Here is a 20,646-nt window from a genome sequence, read left to right on the forward strand (position 1 = left end):
CGGAGCCTGTGCTCCGCTATGGGAGAGGCCACAGCAGTGAGAGGCCCACGTACCGCAAAAAAAAAAAAAAAAAAAAAAAAAAGAATAAGAGACATATGCTAAAGCAGGTGTCATTGGGTCAGTGATGAGAATTTGTGTCATCTCCTCACACCATGAGACTATGGAGATGTACGTTGTTTAAGACTAGTCCAGAGTTCACAACATGACTAACAAGACGCTTTATATAATCCATAAGTATGATACATTTCTACAAATAGTTTACAAGGTTAAATATAAGGACCTTGGGTGGGGATAGCCTATGCTTTAGTCCCAGGTCTGCCAATCGCAAGCTGTTGATCCACAGACAAGTTGCTTGCCTCATAAGCTTCAGTTACCTCACCTGCAAAGTGTAGATGATAAGAATGTTGTAAAGATTTTATTAGATGATACTTTTAAAAGTGCCTGGTATGAAGTAAAAAGTTATCAATAATGTTTTTGTGTTGTCACATACTATATGTGAATGATGTTCAAGATACTATGCTCTAGTACCTTGGGGACAGAGATACCTCTAAGGGAATCTCTTGGGGAAAGAGAAATCAAAAATAAAAATAAAGCATCATCAATTCTTACCCTCAAAGTGCTCAAAGAAGAGTAGGGAAGGCAAGCACATACAACAATGACTAGAATGCAAGGACTCACAGAAATGTTGAATGTTTTTATAAAAGTCTTATATGTACTTACAAAGAGGATTCTCTGATTGTAGTCAACGGAATTCTTAAAATGAAGGCAGTATGAGTTACTCTGGATTAGTAGGGATTTAATAAACAGAAATAGGTGAAAAGACTTTATAGGTAAGGAAAAAGCATGAACCAAAGAATAGAGATGTCACACTGCATGGTATTTTTTGGAAGTGCTAAGCAAAAGCAGTTAGGTATAGAGAGAATATAGCATTGTGGGAGGTATGAGGGAAGGGTAATAGATTTAATAACATCCTAAATTCACTGAAAGAATAATTCACAGATTTCAGGCAGTAAGAACTGATGGTAAGTAAACAGTCTCTAAATAAACATACTATTTAGAAATTTAGGGTTTTAAAAACCCTTAATGTTACAAGCAATCCAGCTTATAACTGAAGAGGAAAGTACTTATTATTTCTACATTCTAAGCATCCCATAATGTCAAAAATTTCTACCCATAAAATTAGGCAAAAGGAATAAAAATATTTTTACTTATTATTTATGGGAAAAGATCTCCCCACTTGTTTCAATGTTATTTCACAAATGAACACTTAAATCTTTCCTGTAACTTTGAAAAGTACATACTAAGTGCTTTCTTATGTTTCTTTTTCATGTATTTTAAAACCTTACTATTAACTTGGAAGTCATTCTACCATTTTACTTATGATTAATAAATATATCAACAATTTTTTAAAACAACTTTTTACATTTTCAAAGTCATATAAGTTTAGCATAGAAGTAGTACCAACACATGACATGAATTGAAGAAGGGATCTATATGAGCAAACAATTTTAAAACTCATGACCAATTACAATCTACATGTGAATAATTTGAAAACATGGATTAAATTAGTACAACACTAACTTTAAGTCTGCAATTCCTAGAAAACATTAATTTCACTTACTTCTAAATCATCATATTAAAAAACAGGACCTGCATAGAGTCCGTTACCCTGAGAGCATTTGCTGAATGGGGGCACACTTGAGCTGAAGTTTATAGATTTTGGGGAAACAGTAACAGAATGCAAAAGGCATAGTCTGCTCAGAGAGGCGGCTAGCAAAAAAACCATGAACAAAAGAACAGAGACATTAAACTGTATGGTATTTTTTGGAAGTGCTAAGCATAAGCAGTTAGGTATAGAGAGAATATAGCATTGTGGGAGGTATGTGACTCACCCACACTAACCTGGAACCACAAAGGGCTAACAAATCACACCTTGAGATAAGAGTAAACCTACCCGATTCTTTCCACTTTCTTGGGTCTGCAAAGACAGCTGGGTTGGTAGTGAGCAAATACAATTTTTAAAAATTCCTTTGAAGTTGTAACCACAAATCAGCCCTCACATGGATTCATTCACATTACCTTAGTAACACAAAAAACTTTAAGCTTTGAATTTAAAGTGATCTAAGACCATCATGATGGTGTCACCCCAGATATACGGCAGACTGAATAGCGAAACCTCTCTGGAGAAATCTACCTTCATTCTAGGCCTAACAATATTCTCACAAAAATCCCCCAAGCATCTTCGCCTGGAAAGGGGGAGTGGAGAGTTAAAAATTAACTAAACACAAGGTAGCATGGCTGAGAGCTAGCAGAGACAGCAAAACAGGAAAAACTTTAAGATGTGAGAATTAACAGACACAGGTTAACAGAATAATTACAAGTAATGTATGTTTAAAGAAATAAAAGACAACTTTAGAAATATGTATAGAAAACAGAATTTTTAATTTTTTTATAAAAAGGGCAAGCAGAATTGGAAAAGAACCAAAAAAACTTCTAGGTATAAGAAAATAGATTTGTTGAAAATTTTTGAAAAAGCAATGGATGAATAAAAGCTTATTAAATACCACTGAAAAGAGTAAACTAGAACACAGGTCAGAGGAAATACAGCACAGAGACAAAGCAATAAAACAGTCAAAAATAAAGAGGAGAGTGTGATGAAGTGTAAGTCTAATTCAGTGTTTCACTAACGAAGGAGAGGGATTGCAATGCTGAACAAAAACAAGCACGGTCCTGCCTCCATGGGGTATACCATCCACCAGCAGGCTGACATTCATCAAATAATCACATAAAATATGTAAAATTATAACTGTGATAAATGAAATTAGGAAAATTTACTAAGTACTTTCCTCAATTTAGACCATGAGTTTAGAGAGGACTTCCACGAAGAAATGACGTGTAATATTTGAGGTATAAATTAACTGGGAAAGTGTTCTAAGCTGAGAGAACAGAATGTGCCAAGGCAGGAGAAAATATGGTATTTTTTAAAAATTCAAAGAAAATTACAGGGATGGGCTATGAAGAACAATGGGGCAACAACAGGGGGTGGGGGTGTGTGGGTGGTTCATACGGCTAGAAGGGCAAGATCACGCAAAGTCTTATAAATGGATGTTTGGTCTTTTTCTTAAGATGAGAAGACACTGAAGGATTCTAAGCAAAGCAGGTGAAAATTAGATTTTCATTTGGAAAATGTATTCATAATAACTGATTGACACTTTTTGAGAACCAAAGAACATTCGGAAGTCTTTTTAAAACCGTTACCAAATTATCATTTTTATAGTAATCAGGCACTTAACTGTAAACATAAGTACAAGTTAGCCACAACTTCAATATATGATTTAAAGAAGGTCATTATGAATTCACTGTCCCATCAATGAACTTCCCTCTTATTACTGAGAGATAATAGGAAGGTGGTCACCGGATGTCTTTTTTTCTGTAACGCCAATGAAATTTTACACGTTTAATTTCCTTGACCTCAAATTGTTCATGTTTTTTCATTGTTTTGACATCTTTTCTCTAATTTTTAAATTTCTAATTGTATTATATTATTTACTGTGTCCAACTAGCTGGATCCTCCTTATATTAACCATTTCTTTATTTTAACCATTTTTTCATTTTTATATCACTTTTTAGATCTCTGAAATTAATGATGTTATGTTTTTATTACAATTGAGATGAACAAGCTAAACAGGGACTTTTATATGAACTTGTAAATATTTTCACTTTCTTCTATTTCTGAAAATAAGTTTACTATTTTAGTTAACTTTTACATTTACTTTCTTTTACCTTTATTGTTCAGAGTATTTTCTATTTGAATTTTCAATTTCTTTAGTTTATTCTACAACTTTTATCATTTCCTAATCTTTTGGCTATTTGTGTTAATCAATAACCTTTATATTACTTTTTAAAAATTTAATCTACTTTAATTAAAAAATAAATGCCTAACAGCACTTTGTTGAGGAGAATGGAGACTTTGTTTAAAAAAAAAAGTAAAAAGCAAGTGTTTCTCAAATTTCTCTCACATGTGTTATGACCTACTGTTTTTTTCTTTTTATTTTGCAATAATTACACCTTCACAGGAAAGGAGGGGAAAAAGTTGCAAAAAAGTCACCTAGTTTAACAGTAACATCTTATAGAACTATAGCATAATGTCAAAACCAGGAAACTGATATTGGTACAAACTACAAATCTCATTTCACCAGTTTTACATGCACTCATACTTGTGTGTGTGCACGCAATCTATTCAGTTTTATCCTATGTGCAAGATTCATGTAACCACCACCACAGCCATTATACAGAACTGTTCCATTATCACAAGGATTCCCTAATGCCTTCATACCATTTATAAAAACCCTGAAACAGAGGTTTTTTATTTACATGAGAAATTTATTTACATAAGAAAGGGTATAAAGCTTCTCTTGAAAGAGAAAGATTCAGGCAGTTTGTGGATGAACAAAGAAAGGTCAAAGGTTGAGCAGTAGGCAAAAAAATTTTTTGAGGGACAGTTGTATGAGAGTAGCTCTTGGTTTAAGAGGAAGACGCAAAGATTTTGTAGAAGTTTTTGTTCTGTGTTCTGTGTTGTCTTCTCTAGGTACTTATTCAAAAAAGACACTGTTTGCTCACATGCGTTAATTTTAGATAATATGTAATGATGAGAGGGGTACCAAGTCAGGAGTTAAGCAGATCCAGCTTTATTTGGACTACACAATGATGAAGTTTTAAGACAAGCTGATTTAAAGCTCCGTAACACCATAATTAAGCTGAAATAGCAGACTACATGCATCACTGTTTTTCCAAAATAAAATTCATCTGCTGTTCCAAAATTACTCAAATGTTCTTCAGATATGCTATATTTAAATGGACTCCTTGTACTCCAATGAGGAGAGGAAAAACTAAACTTAAATAGCATTTATTTTAAATTTAAAATTATAACAGTATTAGGGTTACACAATCTATATATCAGTACATAGCAGTGCTGCATCATAGTAAGAAAAGGACTGCAAAGACTTCATCCAAACCCGTATCTACCACCACTACATATATATTATCGACCACTACTTCATAGATTATAAAAGATAAACTTTGTCCACAAACACACTATATGTCGGAATACTGGGTGGGGTGGGGACAGAATACCAGAGATTTCCTGGCATTACTCAATTAAAAGTAGGAGACAGACATTCAAAATGATAAAAACATTTCTTAATCTGTAATTATTTTTTCACCCAAAAAGGTTAGCCCTGCTTTTCTCCACTGTGAAAGTGAATTACTTTGATACACCTTACCTTCAAATCCTCCTGAAGAATAGAAAAGATCTTGGAAATCATTCTTATATTCTTTGAAATCCCTAGGGGAGCCCCAAGATTAGCACAATTATCTTTGGGTTTACCCAGTTTACAAGATGCTACAATGGTTTGCCCATCTTTCATGGTTCACATATCCATTTCAACTTTACAACCTTAAGATATCAAAATCACGTTTAATTCATAAAGCAGTACATGCATAGTAAGTTATCTATTTAGTTTTAAAACAAGACTTTTGGGGAATATTTGCATATTTACTGAGAAGGGAGGAAAAGTGGGGAATTCTAAAAGGACATATAACGATCTGTTAACTAGGGATACCTATGGGAAATACATGAAAGAGAATGAGAAAAGATTATCACTTTTAATCTTACATAATTATTTAAACTTTTCAATACAGTTACTTCTTTCCTCAGTAACTTACTTAACTATACCATGTCTCAAGTTTGCTTATCTGTAAAACAGGGATAATAAAAATATCAGTCTCAAAGGGATGATACAAAAATACTGGGAAAAATTCCTGGAACTTGGTAAGCCCTCAAAAACCTAATGATGTTATATTACTTATATTATTACATGTAAGAAAACTTACATCATATTTTTTCAAATGGAAGTATAAATATACTTTACAACAGTATCAAGGGAGATCTGTATTTTTCATAGAACTCTTCACAGTTGCATTTAAATAATTATGTGTCAGACAGCAAGGACCGTACTTGTTGGATTTACAGTACTTACATAATGCTTAGCACATAGTAAATGTTAAAAAATATTTACTGAATGAATGAAATTATCATGTGACATATATATAATGCTGCTTCATTTTAAGTTACTTGTAACCATTTATAAATTAAAACAAAAAAGTATTTATACAATGAAAGAGAAGCTACTTTTGTAAAGAGGCAAGCATTTAAAACTCAACACCAAAGCAGAGTTTTTCCCCACAAGAACTGAAAATAACTTCTCAAATGAGAACACATGGTAGACAGGCAACCATATTTCTGGACAAGAAGAAAATGCAACCAACAATCTCTACCTTTATTTTATATGGCTAGCTGCTTTTGGCTGCTATGAATTATAACGGCAACAAAATAAAATCCCCAGCAATTCCAAGCATAACAAAAAAGACAAAGAGATATGGGAAATACTTATAATAGAAAGGTCAAATAATCAAGAAAAAGCTTCCAAAATAATTTTAGGATATAAAGATTTTTAATAAATTATATCCAAAGAATAAGTCACTGTGACCTATGATGGGGCTCTGAGCCATACATTATCACCTGTGACCTCCAAAGGAAGTGATAACTAAAGATATTAGTCTGACAGTCTGGGAGGGGCTAGAGACTAAAAGTCAGCCATGTGAACAGTTTGTGATCAAGCCCCAGTAAAAACAATCAAAACCAAAGGCTTGACTTAGCTTTTCCTGTTTGACAATAATCTATGCATACTGTCATACATTGTGGCCAGGAAGAGATAACACTGTCCACGACTCCACAAAAAGAAGATGATCAGGAGCTCCATGTCTAGACTCCTATGGGAGTCTGTACCTTTGATTGATTTCAATTTGTATCTTTTCTCTGTACCAAACTATGGGCTTGAGCTTAACAGTTTTCAGTGAGTTCTGTGAGTTCCTCCAGCTAATTAACTGAACCTGAGGGTGGTTTTCAAAAGCCTTGAACTTGCAGTGGTGTCAGAAGGGCTGTCTTGCGGAGACTGTTTGCTCAAACTGTACAATTGGCTGAGCTTAGTGAGTTGGTGTCAGAAGTGGGATTTATGCAACAAATGCTAACCACCTCAAATATGTAGTTTGGGAAAAGAATGAGAGGATGGTGGAGGACAAACCTTTTGACTCCCAGGTGGCCCTTTGGCCACCCATGGTATGGAAATGTAGCTGTACAATGATCAGTTAGGAGAGGTGAAAGTTACCAGTGAAATTTAGAAATGATGGATCCAACTCGTAGAGATCTGGCTCACTGGATAAAGAAATGTGAAATTTTTTAAATGAGCTAACTATATAATCTCTTGATTCTTGTCATCTGTAACAGTTAAAAAGAAAGGGAGATACTGGGGCAGATCCTGACACCTGGCCAAGCTTAGGAAGAAAAAGATTTACTAACTAGAATAAGGAGATTAGAGGGATGTCTCTTCCAGGAGGAAGGCAAGGGATGGCAATCAGCCTATGAAAATAATGAGGTTTTAGTGAAATGGGTCAGGCAGACTCAACAAATAATGCTAGGCACCAGCACTGGGAAAGGACTTGTACTCTGACCCAAAAGGTCCTTTTGACAGGTTGAGGTCAAAATAGCCTTGGGAAAATGGCCCTCCATCTTAGCTGCTAAGGCTCACATAGCACACCCATGGGATTCCTACATACCTCTAAACCTATGGAAGTTCTTCTGGGGCACCTGTAATTTATACCAATGCACTATGACTGCCCTTCCTCCTATGACTGATCAAAATAAGACATATCCTATATTATCGTTATAATATTAATATAATTAATATAATTCTCAATACTCCTTGTGTACTGCCTGTAGTAGAGAAGTGGGCCTTACTTCTTAACACCACACAATGGAAAACAGTCTTAGTACAAGCTTGTGAACTAAGACAGGGTGATTGACTTTGTTCTAAACTGACTTAGAATCCAGAAAAAAATGAGTAAGGGCCAATTGTTAACTAAGCCTGTCCATAATAATATCTGATATATGGGCAAGATTCAATTCTGTTAGGAGCATAGCAAATTCCTCTGCAATACTGACTGCTTGCTCTTTAGTGAAACTGAACTGTCTCATGACCATACTACGATATGACATAACACTGTCACTGTAAGATTCAATTACCTTATGTAAGTCTTATAATAATACTGATAATTAAATGTATCAGAAAATTGAGCTTTCTCAGAATGTAATACTGATAGAAAAAGAATGGTCTGGGGAATAACAAGATTTAGCTAACCATCAGCTAATTTCTATACTAAATAGTTCTGTACAAGTTTATCATAAGGTACAAATAGTGGTAGATCATGAGGGGAAATAAATAATAAATTACTACAAGAATATGAAAATGTATGTAATGGCTTTATAAATCAGATTAGCAGCTTCTTTAAATCTATCCCTACTCCACACTGGCACTTCCAAATGTAGGGTATGTTCATACTATTACTATTCCTGTGACTGTCATATAAATGCTATACTAAATGCAGATGTCTAGACAAATATGACTGTTTTGCCGTAAGACAGCATAGGCTAAAGGCTATGGGGGTGGCCTGTCTAGTGAAGAAGCAACCCTACCTACCCAAAGAGAGGTCTGGCCTGGATTTCAGCTACTGGGAGGTGATCTTTAGGCCCCTGTGATAAGTGTCTTTGTTTGCTTCAGGGCTTTGGCCACTGGACTATCCAACAATTAATTTATGATGGGGACTTTGGATATTTCAATATCAGTTTCAACTTCCAGAGTAAGTGATAACTAAAGGTACTAGTCTGATCTCCAGAAAGAAATAGAGACTAAAGCTCAGATATGCAGACAGTATGTGCTTGAGCTCCAATGAAAACTATGGCCAGCAAAGGCTCGAGGGAGCTTCTCTGGTTGGCAATACTCTGCAATTGTCACACTTTATGGCCAGAAGGAGATAATGCTATCTATGAACATCATGGTCCATGTGTAGACAGACCCTCCTGTACTTTGTGCCCTAGGCATCTCTTCCCTTGGTTGATTTTAATTTGCATCCTGGCTCTGCAATAAATCACAGGCACAAGTATCCCTGTTTTCAGTGAGCTTTATGAGTCCTTGTAGTGAATTATCAAACTGAAGAATAGGTCTGGGAAACCCTCAAACTTATAAGAGAGGCAGTCTTGTGGGGATTACACCTAAAAACTGTACAGTTTGGTTAAACTCATTGCTGTGCTATACAAAAGTTTGTTTTTAATTTAATTTTTAATTGAAGTAGAGTTGATTTACAATGTTGTGCCAATCTCTGCTGTGCAGCAAACTGACTCAGTTATATACATATAGACATTCTTTTTTCTTTTTAATATTCTTTTCCATTATGGTTTATCACAGGATATTGAATATAGTTCCCTGTTATACAGTAGGACCTTGCTGTTCCGAGGTTTTTATTTACATATTTTGCTGCTTAATCTTTACAACTCTACATGGTAGGTACTACTATTATGAAGACAGTGAGACATAGGGAGAATAAATGATTTAATTTCATCCAGATATTAAGAGTAAAGGGCAGAGCAGAGACCTGAACCAGGAAATCCAACATCAAGGCTTATGTTCTTAATATATTACATTGCCTTCCTAGATGACTGCTAGGCTTCTGTTGTCTTTTTCAGCAATTACATTCTCTGAATCTGTGACTAGAAGATCTCTAAGGTCATATCATGCCATGTAAATCTATGAGTAAACAGTAATTCAGACTGAATTAAAAACAAATCTTAAATAATCTTTATTATATTTTACTTGGTCATTGTTTCAATTGTCATTTTTACTAGAAAGTCTTAATTCTTTGTACTATTAAGAATAGATATTAAAAATGCTGTATTAACGTTAAAAAGCATATGTCAAAGTATATCAACAGTAGCCTAAAACAAACCACTAAACTAATTCATTTGAAGAAAACTATTTCCAAAATAAAAACTGCAAGACAAACTAATTACATCAGAATTTCCAGTATCTTGGGAAATAATAGTTGTTTTCTTTTTTTTTAATTTTTATTTTTTTGCTGTATGCGGGCCTCTCACTGCTGTGGCCTCTCCCGTCGCGGAGCACAGGCTCCGGACACAAAGGACCAGCGGCCATGGCTCACGGGCCCAGCCGCTCCGCGGCATGTGGGATCCTCCCGGACCGGGGCACAAACCCGTGTCCCCTGCATCAGCAGGCGGACTCTCAACCACTGCGCCACCAGGGAAGCCCTAGTTGTTTTTAATTGAAAAGACATTATAATCAGGCATATGCCTTCCATTCTAAAAGAATAATTTTAATTACTTTATAATACTTCCTAAGTACATAATTTTAACACCACTATAATCAAGATTTGTGTTTTACTTAAATTTAATTTGTCCATGTTTCTCTAAAGTATTCATAATTATAATTTTTAAAGCTGCATAACCTCTCAGAAAATTAATTCAACACCATTCACAAATTTTCAGACATCAAAGTTGTTTCTTTTCTTCTTCTTTAGTAGGACTTAATGAACAACTTCCTGCATGTAACATTATACCTTTAATTTTTCTATCTGCAGGACTATCTGGCTCATATTAGGTATCTGATAAACACTGGCTGAACTGACTATAATTTTTACTTTCTTAAGAGTTATTTTATAAGGATAATTTCCTAAGAGTAGAATTAATGAATCACAGAGTAGAAACTTCTTTATGGTCCTTACAAAATAATACTTTCCCCCCAAATAATGTCATTTTATGACCCACAAGAAATGAAAGACATGCTCATTCACTGAAATCCTTTCCAGTATTAGACTTTGTCATTTAAAAAATTTAATACTTTACTATATATAATTTGATCTCTTAAAGTGCTCTACCTTCCTGAGAAATAATAATCCTGAAGGTTTATTATCTTTACTACCATTTCATTATTTACTGAAGTACAAAGAACTGTAAAACTTAAATTCTAATTCTGAAAACTCAATTGTCAATATGTAAAAACTCTGTAAATGAATTTATGTGAAAGCTCATTTCATATATGGAATGTGGCATATCTTTACATTTCAGTAAAATTTGGTTGAAGTCATAATCTAACCAAGTTTGGCAATGTAAGACATAAATGTAAGTCTGTCCCAAAGAGAGGCGAATTCTGTTCTACTTTGAGAGGGTTTCTTTCAGAACAGAGAGCAACTAAAAAGTATTTTCACTAGGCAAAAAGCCTAAAGGAAATATATTGGTGAAGGTTCACATGCTTTTGATCTGATCGCAATTCCTGGTCAAACCAGAATAACTTATCTAGCAAAGGAAAAGTTGCATTGGGAAGAAGAAGTCAGAGCTTCCTAAAACTCATTCCAGAAATTCAGATAAATTACTGTAGATTGGCATATTTAGTTGACAATGAAAATATAAGTTCATTTCCCCCCATGACAACTTAAGGAATCACATTTGTATTTGATTAGAAAGAGGGCATCTATTATAAACATTTTTATTGTTTGTTTTTGACTACTTGTCATGTAAAACTGATAACTTAACAAACACATTTTTACCACAACTGGCTGATGATGCTCTCTTGTCCTTTGATCTTAGCATAATAAAGTAATAGCCCGGAAACTTGCTATAACTCCCAGTGGGGTTCTTTTTCACTAGCTGGGATAGAGTAAATCTATCACTTTAAAATAAGCATTTCCTCACTGTCTAAGATGGGTAAGGCACTGTGCTAGAGTCCTAGGGTGATAGAGATGACTAAGATCCTGTCCTCAAAGAACTTACAATCTAGTAGAGAAAGACAGACATGTAAACAAATAGGTATAATACAAAGCAGAATGTACTAGTTGTTAAAATAAAGGTACAAAAACAATGTTCTACAGGAGCACAAGATGGTAAAATTAATTCTGGATGGGGTGATCTGGAAGGCTGGGCCAGCAGAAAAGGAGTAGAAAACTCAGCCCCTTAGAAAATGCAGCAGTGTTACAGCCCAGCTGGGTTAGGGTCGAAGCCCCACTCCCCACAGAAGGTTTTCCTAAAGGAGATGGAGCCAGGGCCCTAACCCAGTTAGGTAGGCGATTCGTTGATTTCAATTATGAATGCAACACTTTCTTTCCCTGGTGCAGATAAATGGGATTTCACGAGTATTTTGCTTCATTAAAAAATAAAATTTAACAACATATTAAGTAACTTACATAAAAATGTAAGTTACCTTGGCCTCCATCATCAAAATGGCCTCAGGTGGTACCATGATCCTACGGGACAAAGCCAAAAAAAAAGAAAAAAAAGAAAGACACCACTTCAGCATTTTACATATGTGGTGCTCCAATACATGTTCTGTTATTGATATCCTGGAAGAGATAATTCCAGAGAAGTAACCTGGGTATTATACTATCCCACATTTTATTGCAGTTTTATTTATCTTTAAACTTTTAAAGTAAACTTTAGAATAGGTTAATGAGATAAAAGGGGTTTTTTTGTCCTGTCATGATTCCAAAAACCAGCAGGTATATTGCTGGTTTCCACTGATTTCTTAGAATAAGAGGGAGACTAGATAATATAACCAACATGTAATATTTAACAGATACCACACAAGGTGTGAAACAACTGGAAAGAAGATAATACAAACATATTTTAAGTACAAAGGAACAGGAAAGCAACTATCAGGTGCACAGAATTACAAACATTTAATTCTCTACAAAAATCTGTAGAGAATTAAAAACAAGACTAACTTTTTACTGTGTTTCAGCCTATTACTACCTCATATGTATCCCTAAAATAACTCATATTTGTATGTATAGTATTTCATTATGCTATATGAATTTAAAAATTCTGAGTTTCATAACTGCTGCTTGTAGATTTCCTTAAATAAGCCTCATTTTACTGAACAGATAAACAACAGACTCTTAGTCACATGTATTACACATAAATGAATGTTTGCAAAGTCTTATGAAAGTTAAAATGGTTATTTTCTAGAGTATACCATGCATTCTGATTTTAATTGTTTGTTGCATTAATTTTTACACCCCCCTGACACAAACAAAGGAAACAGGAAGAAAGGAAGACACTTACTGACTATCTGAATTAAGGAATATATCACATAAGACAGACTTTCTTTAAATACAAACATACAATTCAAAAAGACTTTCTCTCATAAAACTAGCTGAGCAAACCATGAAACAAATAACAAATACGACAAAGAGTTACAGTATCTGTAATAATATTTTAAAAGTTCATAATATTAGAAAAACACAAAACCCTAATAAGTAACTGAAAAAAACAGTTCACAAAAATACAAGTTCCTAATAAATATGAGAAAGTACTCATCCCATTAAAGAAATGCAAACTAAAACAATAAAACAGTATTTTAAAATATCAAATTAGCAGATATAAAAATAATAACATTCAATTCTGCACTTCTTAAACTTCTTAAACTGTAAAAATCCTCCTTTTCCAATGTTTGTTTGGGTTTTACAAGATGTTCTGAAAATAAGTAACCAATGCTTACAAGCAGGGTTGGGGGGAGTTGGGGGGTTAAGGTCAGGGTGAGATGAAAACACTCATACACTGGGGACAATAGTAGTAAGCACAACTTTCAAATAATTTGTGGAGAGTATTAGCATATTTTTAGATTTTTCTTGTTTTCAAGTTCATACCCTTGTGATTCTACTACTGTGAATCTAAATTTTAAAAATAATCAGATTCAGACAAAGATTTACATATTTATAATGATATTTATTACAGCTATTTATAATCACAAAAAATTAGAAACAACTACAATACCAAACCTTAGGGAAATGGATCATTATAGGATCAAATATTATGCAGCCTTTAAAAATTGAGGACAAATGTATAGGATAAAACTTAAGTAAAGTTTTAAGTAAAGTTTACTTAAATATTATGCAAGCTTTAAAAATTGAGGACAAATGTATAGGATAAAACTTAAGTAAAGTAAAGTAAAGTTTACTTAAAGATTAAGTAAAAAAAACCCAGGATCTACAATTTTAATGTAGCTTCAGCTAAAACTATGATTAAAAGAAAGCACAGATTTTGTATCCTGCTGCTTTTCTGAATTCCCTTATTAGCTTTAATGTGTGTATATGCGTGTGTGTATGTGTGTGTGTGACCACACAAGGTCATACCACCTGCAAACAAATAATTTTACTACTTCTTTTTCAATTTAGATGCCTTTTTTTCCCCTTGTCTAAGTGTCATCCTTCTCTTCCAGAAAAGCTTCCAGTTTTTTCACAATTGAGTGGGATGTTAACTAAGCAGAAGGATATAAAATCAGCACATGGAAGTCAACTGCATTTCTATACTATAATAATGAACAATCTGAAAATAAAATTAACAAAACAATTCCATATACAACAGCATAGAAAAGAATTAATTACCTAGGAATTAACCACAGAGGTGAAACACTGGTACACTGGAAACTATAAAACACTGCTAACAAAATTTAAAAGAGACATAAATAAATGGAAAGATATGTGTTCATGGACTGGAAGGCTTACTATTGTTAAGAGATCAATACTATCCAAAGTGATCTATACATTCAATGCAATTCCTATAAAAATCCCCATGTTTCTTGCAGATATAGAAAGATCCATCCTGAAACTCATATGGAATTCTCAAGGGACACCAAACAGCCAAAATGATCTTGAAAATAAAAAAAGTTGAGGAACTTATACTTCCTGATTTCAAAACTTCCTACAAAGCTTCAGAAATCAAAACAGTGTGGTACTGGCATACAGAGAGACATAGAGACCAACAGAACAAAGAGTCCAGAAATAAAATCTTACATATACAGCAAAAGAAGTTATGACAATAGTGTCAAGAACATTCAGTGGAGAAAGGACAGTCTTTTTAACAAATGGTGCTGGGAAACTGGATATTCACATACAGAGGAATGGAGTTGAGCATTATATAATGCCCTATACAAAAATTAACTCAAGATGGATCAACAGCATACATGTAAGGCCTAAAACAATCAAACTCTCAGAAGAAAACATATGACAAAAACTTCATGACTCTGGATTTGGCAGTGATTTCTTGGATATGACACCAAAGACAAAGATAATAAAAGAAAAAAATAGACAAATTTAACTTACTGAAAAATTTAAAATTTTGTGCATGGAAAGACATTATCACCAAAGTAAAAAGACAACCCACAGAATGACAGAAAATGTTTTGCAGATCAAATCTGATAAGGGATTAATATCCAGATACTACAGAGAACTCCTAAAACTCAACATAAAAACAAACAACCCAATTCAAAAATGGTCAAAGAATTTGAAGAATCATTTTTCCAGAAAAGATATACAAATGGCCAATAAGCACATGAAAAGATGTTCAACATCACTAATCATTAGGGAAATGCAAAGCACAACAACAAGGAGATAGTACCTCATATCCATTAGGATGACTATTATCAAAAAACTGAAAAAAAAAAAAAAGCAAGTGTTGGCTAGAATGTAAAATAGTATGGCTGCTTTGACAGTATCCGCAAAAAAACTGATAGAATTATCATATAATCCAGCAATTACACTTCTGAACATTTACTCCAAAGAAGTGAAAGCATGGTCTCAAAGAGATATATGTACCCCCAAGAGCACAGCAGTATTCTTCACAATAGCCAAGAGGTGGAAGCAACACAAGTGTACACCAACAGACAAACGACTGAACATGATGTGGTACATACATACAATGAAATATCATTCAGCCTTATAATATAAAGGAAGGAAATTCTAACACAGGCTACAACATGGATGAACACTGCAGACACTGTGCTAAGTGAAATAAGCCAGTCACAAAAAGACAATACTGTATGATTCCACTTATATAGGTACAGAGTAGTCAAAATCATGGAGACAGAAAGTAAAATGGTGGCTGCTAGGGGCTGGGAAAAGGGGGGAACGGGGACTTGATGTTTAATTGGTACAGAGTTTCAGTTTTGTAAGATGGAATAATTTCTGTAGATTGTACAACAATGTGAATGTACTTAACGCCACTGAACTTCACACTTAAACATAAGTAAAATGGAAAATTCTATGTTAAGCACATTGCACCACAATTCAAAAAAAGTATTTAATTCTGTGCTTGAAAAAAAAAGGCAGAGAAATATAATTTATAAGAAAATATGTCAAAGAATTAAGTTAGATATTCCTTGGAAGCCAAAATAGAATGATTATAATTTTCTAGTTTATACCATTTAGCACTTTCCAAGTTTTTAATATGTACTTGTTTTTATATAAAAAAAAAAAAGTTGACTTTTAAAAAGAAGTTTGGTTCTTATTCAAGTAGTTCTGTGAGGTTAAAAGATTTTCAACAGAAACAAATTTCTAAAATTATGATAAAAATTATTAAACAGTATTTCCTAATAGAAATTTTCTCCAAAATCAGTAATTTACAAATATACGTTAGGAATTCACCTTAATTTTAACTCTCTCTCATAAAGGGCAAAGATTTTTCTAAAGTTCTGTTTATTCTTTAACTATGACACTAAGGCATATTTTTTGGTATTACTGATATCACTGCTTCCTGCTTTTGAGACTTTTCATACAAAATTCACGTATATGTGATAATTACAGATTTTTTCCAATTTTTGAGTTAAGGTTTAGAGAATCAAAAAGCATGCTAGTCATGGTTTTAAAAAACTTCATATTAACAATCCAACATATTCATTCAACAAATATTTTTAAAAAATCTATCATGGATAAAATTATCTTCTTTATTTTCCTAGAGTATTCAAACTATCCTATCAAAACTATAACTCATAAGTATCACCTTTCATCTTTCCATATTATATTTTCTTTTTAAAATGCCATTAATTCATTTCATCATCTCTCTCCTTCCCTCTCTGTCTTTGCTCTTTAACCACTTAACTCCTCAGACTTTTAAAGGGTTAACTAACTAAAAGAGAAAATTTATAAGCACTACAATTCTCAGCAAGTAAAACTATCCTTGTAAGTAGTTAATTTATGTTGAAAAAATCTGAAGTACCTACCCTGATAATATATATACCAAATACATGAAATAACGTTTCAATGGCTTTAACATATTTCTTTGATATTAATGTAAGAAAATTATTTCATTCAAACAAACTGAATAAATATTAAATGCCGAACACCCTGCCAGAAAACAGGGATAACAATGGTTAAAGAGATGTGGCTTTTTTCCCACAGAATTAATGATATTGTTGTTAGTATGTTTCTTTTATAGAACTGCAAACTAATTGAGAATTTATTGAAATCTACTATTTTCTTAAATGGAATACCTCCTGATATGAAATAATTTTACTTATTACCTTAACATCCACAGTTGACCCTTAAACAACATGCGGGTTATGACCTGACCCTCCGTGCAGTTGAAAATACGTGTATATAATTTTATAGCTGGCCCTCCATATCTGCAGTCCCCCATCTGCGGGTTCAACCAGCTGTAAATAGTACAGTACAGGGGTATATATTTATTGAAAAAAATCCATGTATAAGTGGACCCCCACAGTTCAAATCCATGTTGTTCAAGGGTCAACCGGAATTTCACACTAAATATCTGCTATTATCCACAATGACTCACTCAATTTTGACAAAATTTAACGAACTAAGGAAAATTATATGCTACTGAATGATTTATAAAAAGTACCCTCTTGAAGTTCACCTACAAAGTCTCATTCAACACAGTTCTTTCACACTGCATACAAATCAATCAAGTATCTCTCAGCAGTTGTCAATTCATGTTTCCCCTAGCTGAACAGAATAAACTATTTATGGACTAAATATGCTGAAAGAGTACTAACAAAACGACATACAGAATTCTTTAACAAAATGAAAGCAATATTTTGAAATATCTGCCAGATACTTCCGAGCCTCCTCAGGAATATTAACCTATAATCACTAAGATAAATCTAAACTTATATTTAGCTCTTATTCTTTTAAAACAAACAGCTGAAAATGCTTAATGAAATAGGAATATAGATCTTACCAATGCAGGCCACTGAATCTGTTTGCTCTTTGATCCCTGAGTCTGGCTAGGGTTGTTCCTTCTGGCCCAGATTAAGTGGTATTCCACCAAGAAGGTTGAAAAATCTTCATAAACTTTAACCCACTCTCGTTTATCCCACTCAAGATGATCAAATTCCACATACACCTATGGAAAAGAAAACATAAACTCCATAAACAACACAGAATGTGATATTTTAAAATATAAGCCATGAAGTTAAATTAGAAAAGCCATTAACAAATTCATTATTCAAATTAATATTTCTCTTAAAAATCATTATTTATCTAACATCTCCTTAACCAAATTATAACCCTTACCTATTGTATGGCAGGAAGATAAACTGTAAGTTTATTAAGAAAAGCAATTTACACAATATTGGTCAGTACAGACCAGCGAATATCTACTAAAGACATACTAAAGAACTATGTTGATACTGATGATTCTAGAAGCAGAAGTCAGGAAATGTTTTCTGAGGACCAAATAGTAAATATTTTAGGCTTTGCAAACCATATGGCCTCTGTCATAACTACTAATTTCTGACTTTGTAGTATCGAAGTAGCCACAGACAATATGTAAACAAATGAGTTTGGCTTTGTTCCAATAAAACTTTAATTACAAAGACAGGAGGCAGTGCAAGGATGGTTCAACATATGAAAAATCAATCAATGTTATATACCACATTAACAGAATGAAGAAAACTATATGATCATCTTAACTGACAAAGAAAAAGCATTTGACAAACTCAACACCCTATCATTATAAAAATAGTCAAACTAGGAATAGAAGGAAACTACCTTAACTTAATGAAGATAATAATGAAAAACTCACAGCTGAATCATACTCAATGATGAAAGACAGAAAGCTTTTCCACCAAAACAGGAACAAGACACGCGTGTTGTATTTGGAAAACTGAAGCTGACGCTTCTATGCTAAGTCATTCAATCATTCAACTCTTCTTTCCCCACCGTCATCCTTTTCATTCATAGAGCTGTCCTCCCTATTACATTATGAGTTATGCTGGAGGCCATCTTGTTCTTTTTTTTTTCCACCCATCTTTTGCTCCCTTACACCTGAAGTGTTTCAGTTTCCACTTATTTAAATTCTGTTTGTTCTCCTGGCCTTGTTCAAGTTCTTAGAGGATGTTTATAACCCCCACTTCGATTCAAACATTTGAACATTTACAAGCAGTTTTTTTTCCCCAGTTTATATTAGTATATAATCAAATAATGGGTACAAGCTCACTGAGGGCAGAACTGTTTTAGTGTTCACTGCAGTGCTGCATACATACAAAGTGCTTAACAAATATTACGTATCTCCTGCCTCTTGCAGTCATCGACTTTTAAACATGGAGGCAAACTGCTAAAACATATGTTTGATTTTGAGATATCTGTGCTACTGCCCATTAGGAAGCTAGTTAGATATGCTTACCTATTAGAATTGGGAAAGAGAAAATACGTTGTTCAAGGATTTAATCTCTGTTCATGGTTATCCACATGAAGGCACAAAAGAAGCTCTGTTGGCTTCTTCTAAAAATGCATCCTTAGGGGTTGAGCTGAGGTCCAAATGGCGTTATGCAAATATTTCAAACTATACCACTTTCTCCACTACTTTAAATCTTTCAAGATTCTCAATTACTCAATTGTGGTGTAAATGGGTTTTGGGAAACTCCAGGAAACTGAAGCTGAGATAAGGCTCAGGAAAACCTTAGCACTATCTTTGCTTTCCCCTCCTGGACAGTAATATGGTCTTGTTGACAAAATATTTCAGCCAAGAACCTAAAGAACCAAGGTTTATAAACGTCTCTTTATCTAAAAGGACATACTCAATGTAAATGCAAAGCCCTTGATATAAAATTAAAACTTTCAGCTTGAAGTGAACTTTCTAAACTCATAGTTTATCTTGCATGGACAGTGTCATGGGCAGTTTTAGGAAATCTGCTAGGACCTTGGGGACAAAAGGAAACTAAAACTAGACATTCTGCTGCTTCTTTGCTATGCAGCCAATTTACCTCCATACTATCAACAATAGTGAAGGATTTGAGATTTGACTGTAGACAGACAGGTAGGCAGGTAGATAAATAGTTAGACAGTTGTGTGTGTGTGTCAATCTCTTATTTTTCTACAAAATAAAACAATGACCAGTAACTAGGAAAAGCCCCTATTCATTCACAATATATTCTATTCAATGACATTTGTAAAGAAAATTAAAGTCACACAACTGTTTCTGCTGTAAAAATCAAATGATGTAAGACAAATTTAGTTATTTTTACCATGGTTTCAATAATAATAATGTTGATATTATATCAATTTAGTGCAATGCAGGCCTCATCTTTTTATTCACTGCAAAGGAAAGGTGGGGATCTACATAATGTCATGTGAGAACTACGAAGAGTTCCCAGGCCTGATTCTGCCAAAACCAACCAGCCACCACAGGCTAAAACTACTCAGACTCTAAGAATCTTTAATGTTAAAAATAAAAGCGTTAGACTACACTAACATTCCTCAAAATATAATCTATATTATAGAATCATCATTTCTTTGTATATAAATAAGCATTAGGGAAGCCAAATAAGTCATGCACAAAGTTCATGAACTAATAAGTTAAAGTAATAAATGTCTAATTTTACCAGAGGTCTTCTCAAGTCTTTTAACATGCCAGTGTTCATTATGCATTATTAATAACAAGGGAGTTTATAC

General features: G+C 33.7%; 1 protein-coding gene across 5 annotated transcripts in view; it reads right to left on the reverse strand.

Annotated features, from left to right (window-relative positions):
• Positions 1-20,646, reverse strand: part of JMJD1C (jumonji domain containing 1C) — a 306,158-nt gene that overhangs the window by 157,652 nt on the left and 127,860 nt on the right. For all 5 annotated transcript variants that reach the window (XR_003796943.1, XM_029244595.1, XM_029244590.1 and 2 more), the window contains exon 2: positions 17,933-18,097. Coding sequence is in view for 3 of the 5 variants with exons in the window: in XM_029244590.1 (XP_029100423.1) it covers positions 17,933-18,097 (165 nt within the window). In the remaining 2 variants the exon portion in view is untranslated. The remainder of the gene's footprint in view (positions 1-17,932; positions 18,098-20,646) is intronic.

This window comes from Monodon monoceros, unplaced genomic scaffold, assembly GCF_005190385.1.
Source record: "Monodon monoceros isolate NGI ecotype Baffin Bay Population unplaced genomic scaffold, NGI_Narwhal_1 Super_Scaffold_4, whole genome shotgun sequence".
Lineage (NCBI taxonomy): Eukaryota > Metazoa > Chordata > Mammalia > Artiodactyla > Monodontidae > Monodon > Monodon monoceros.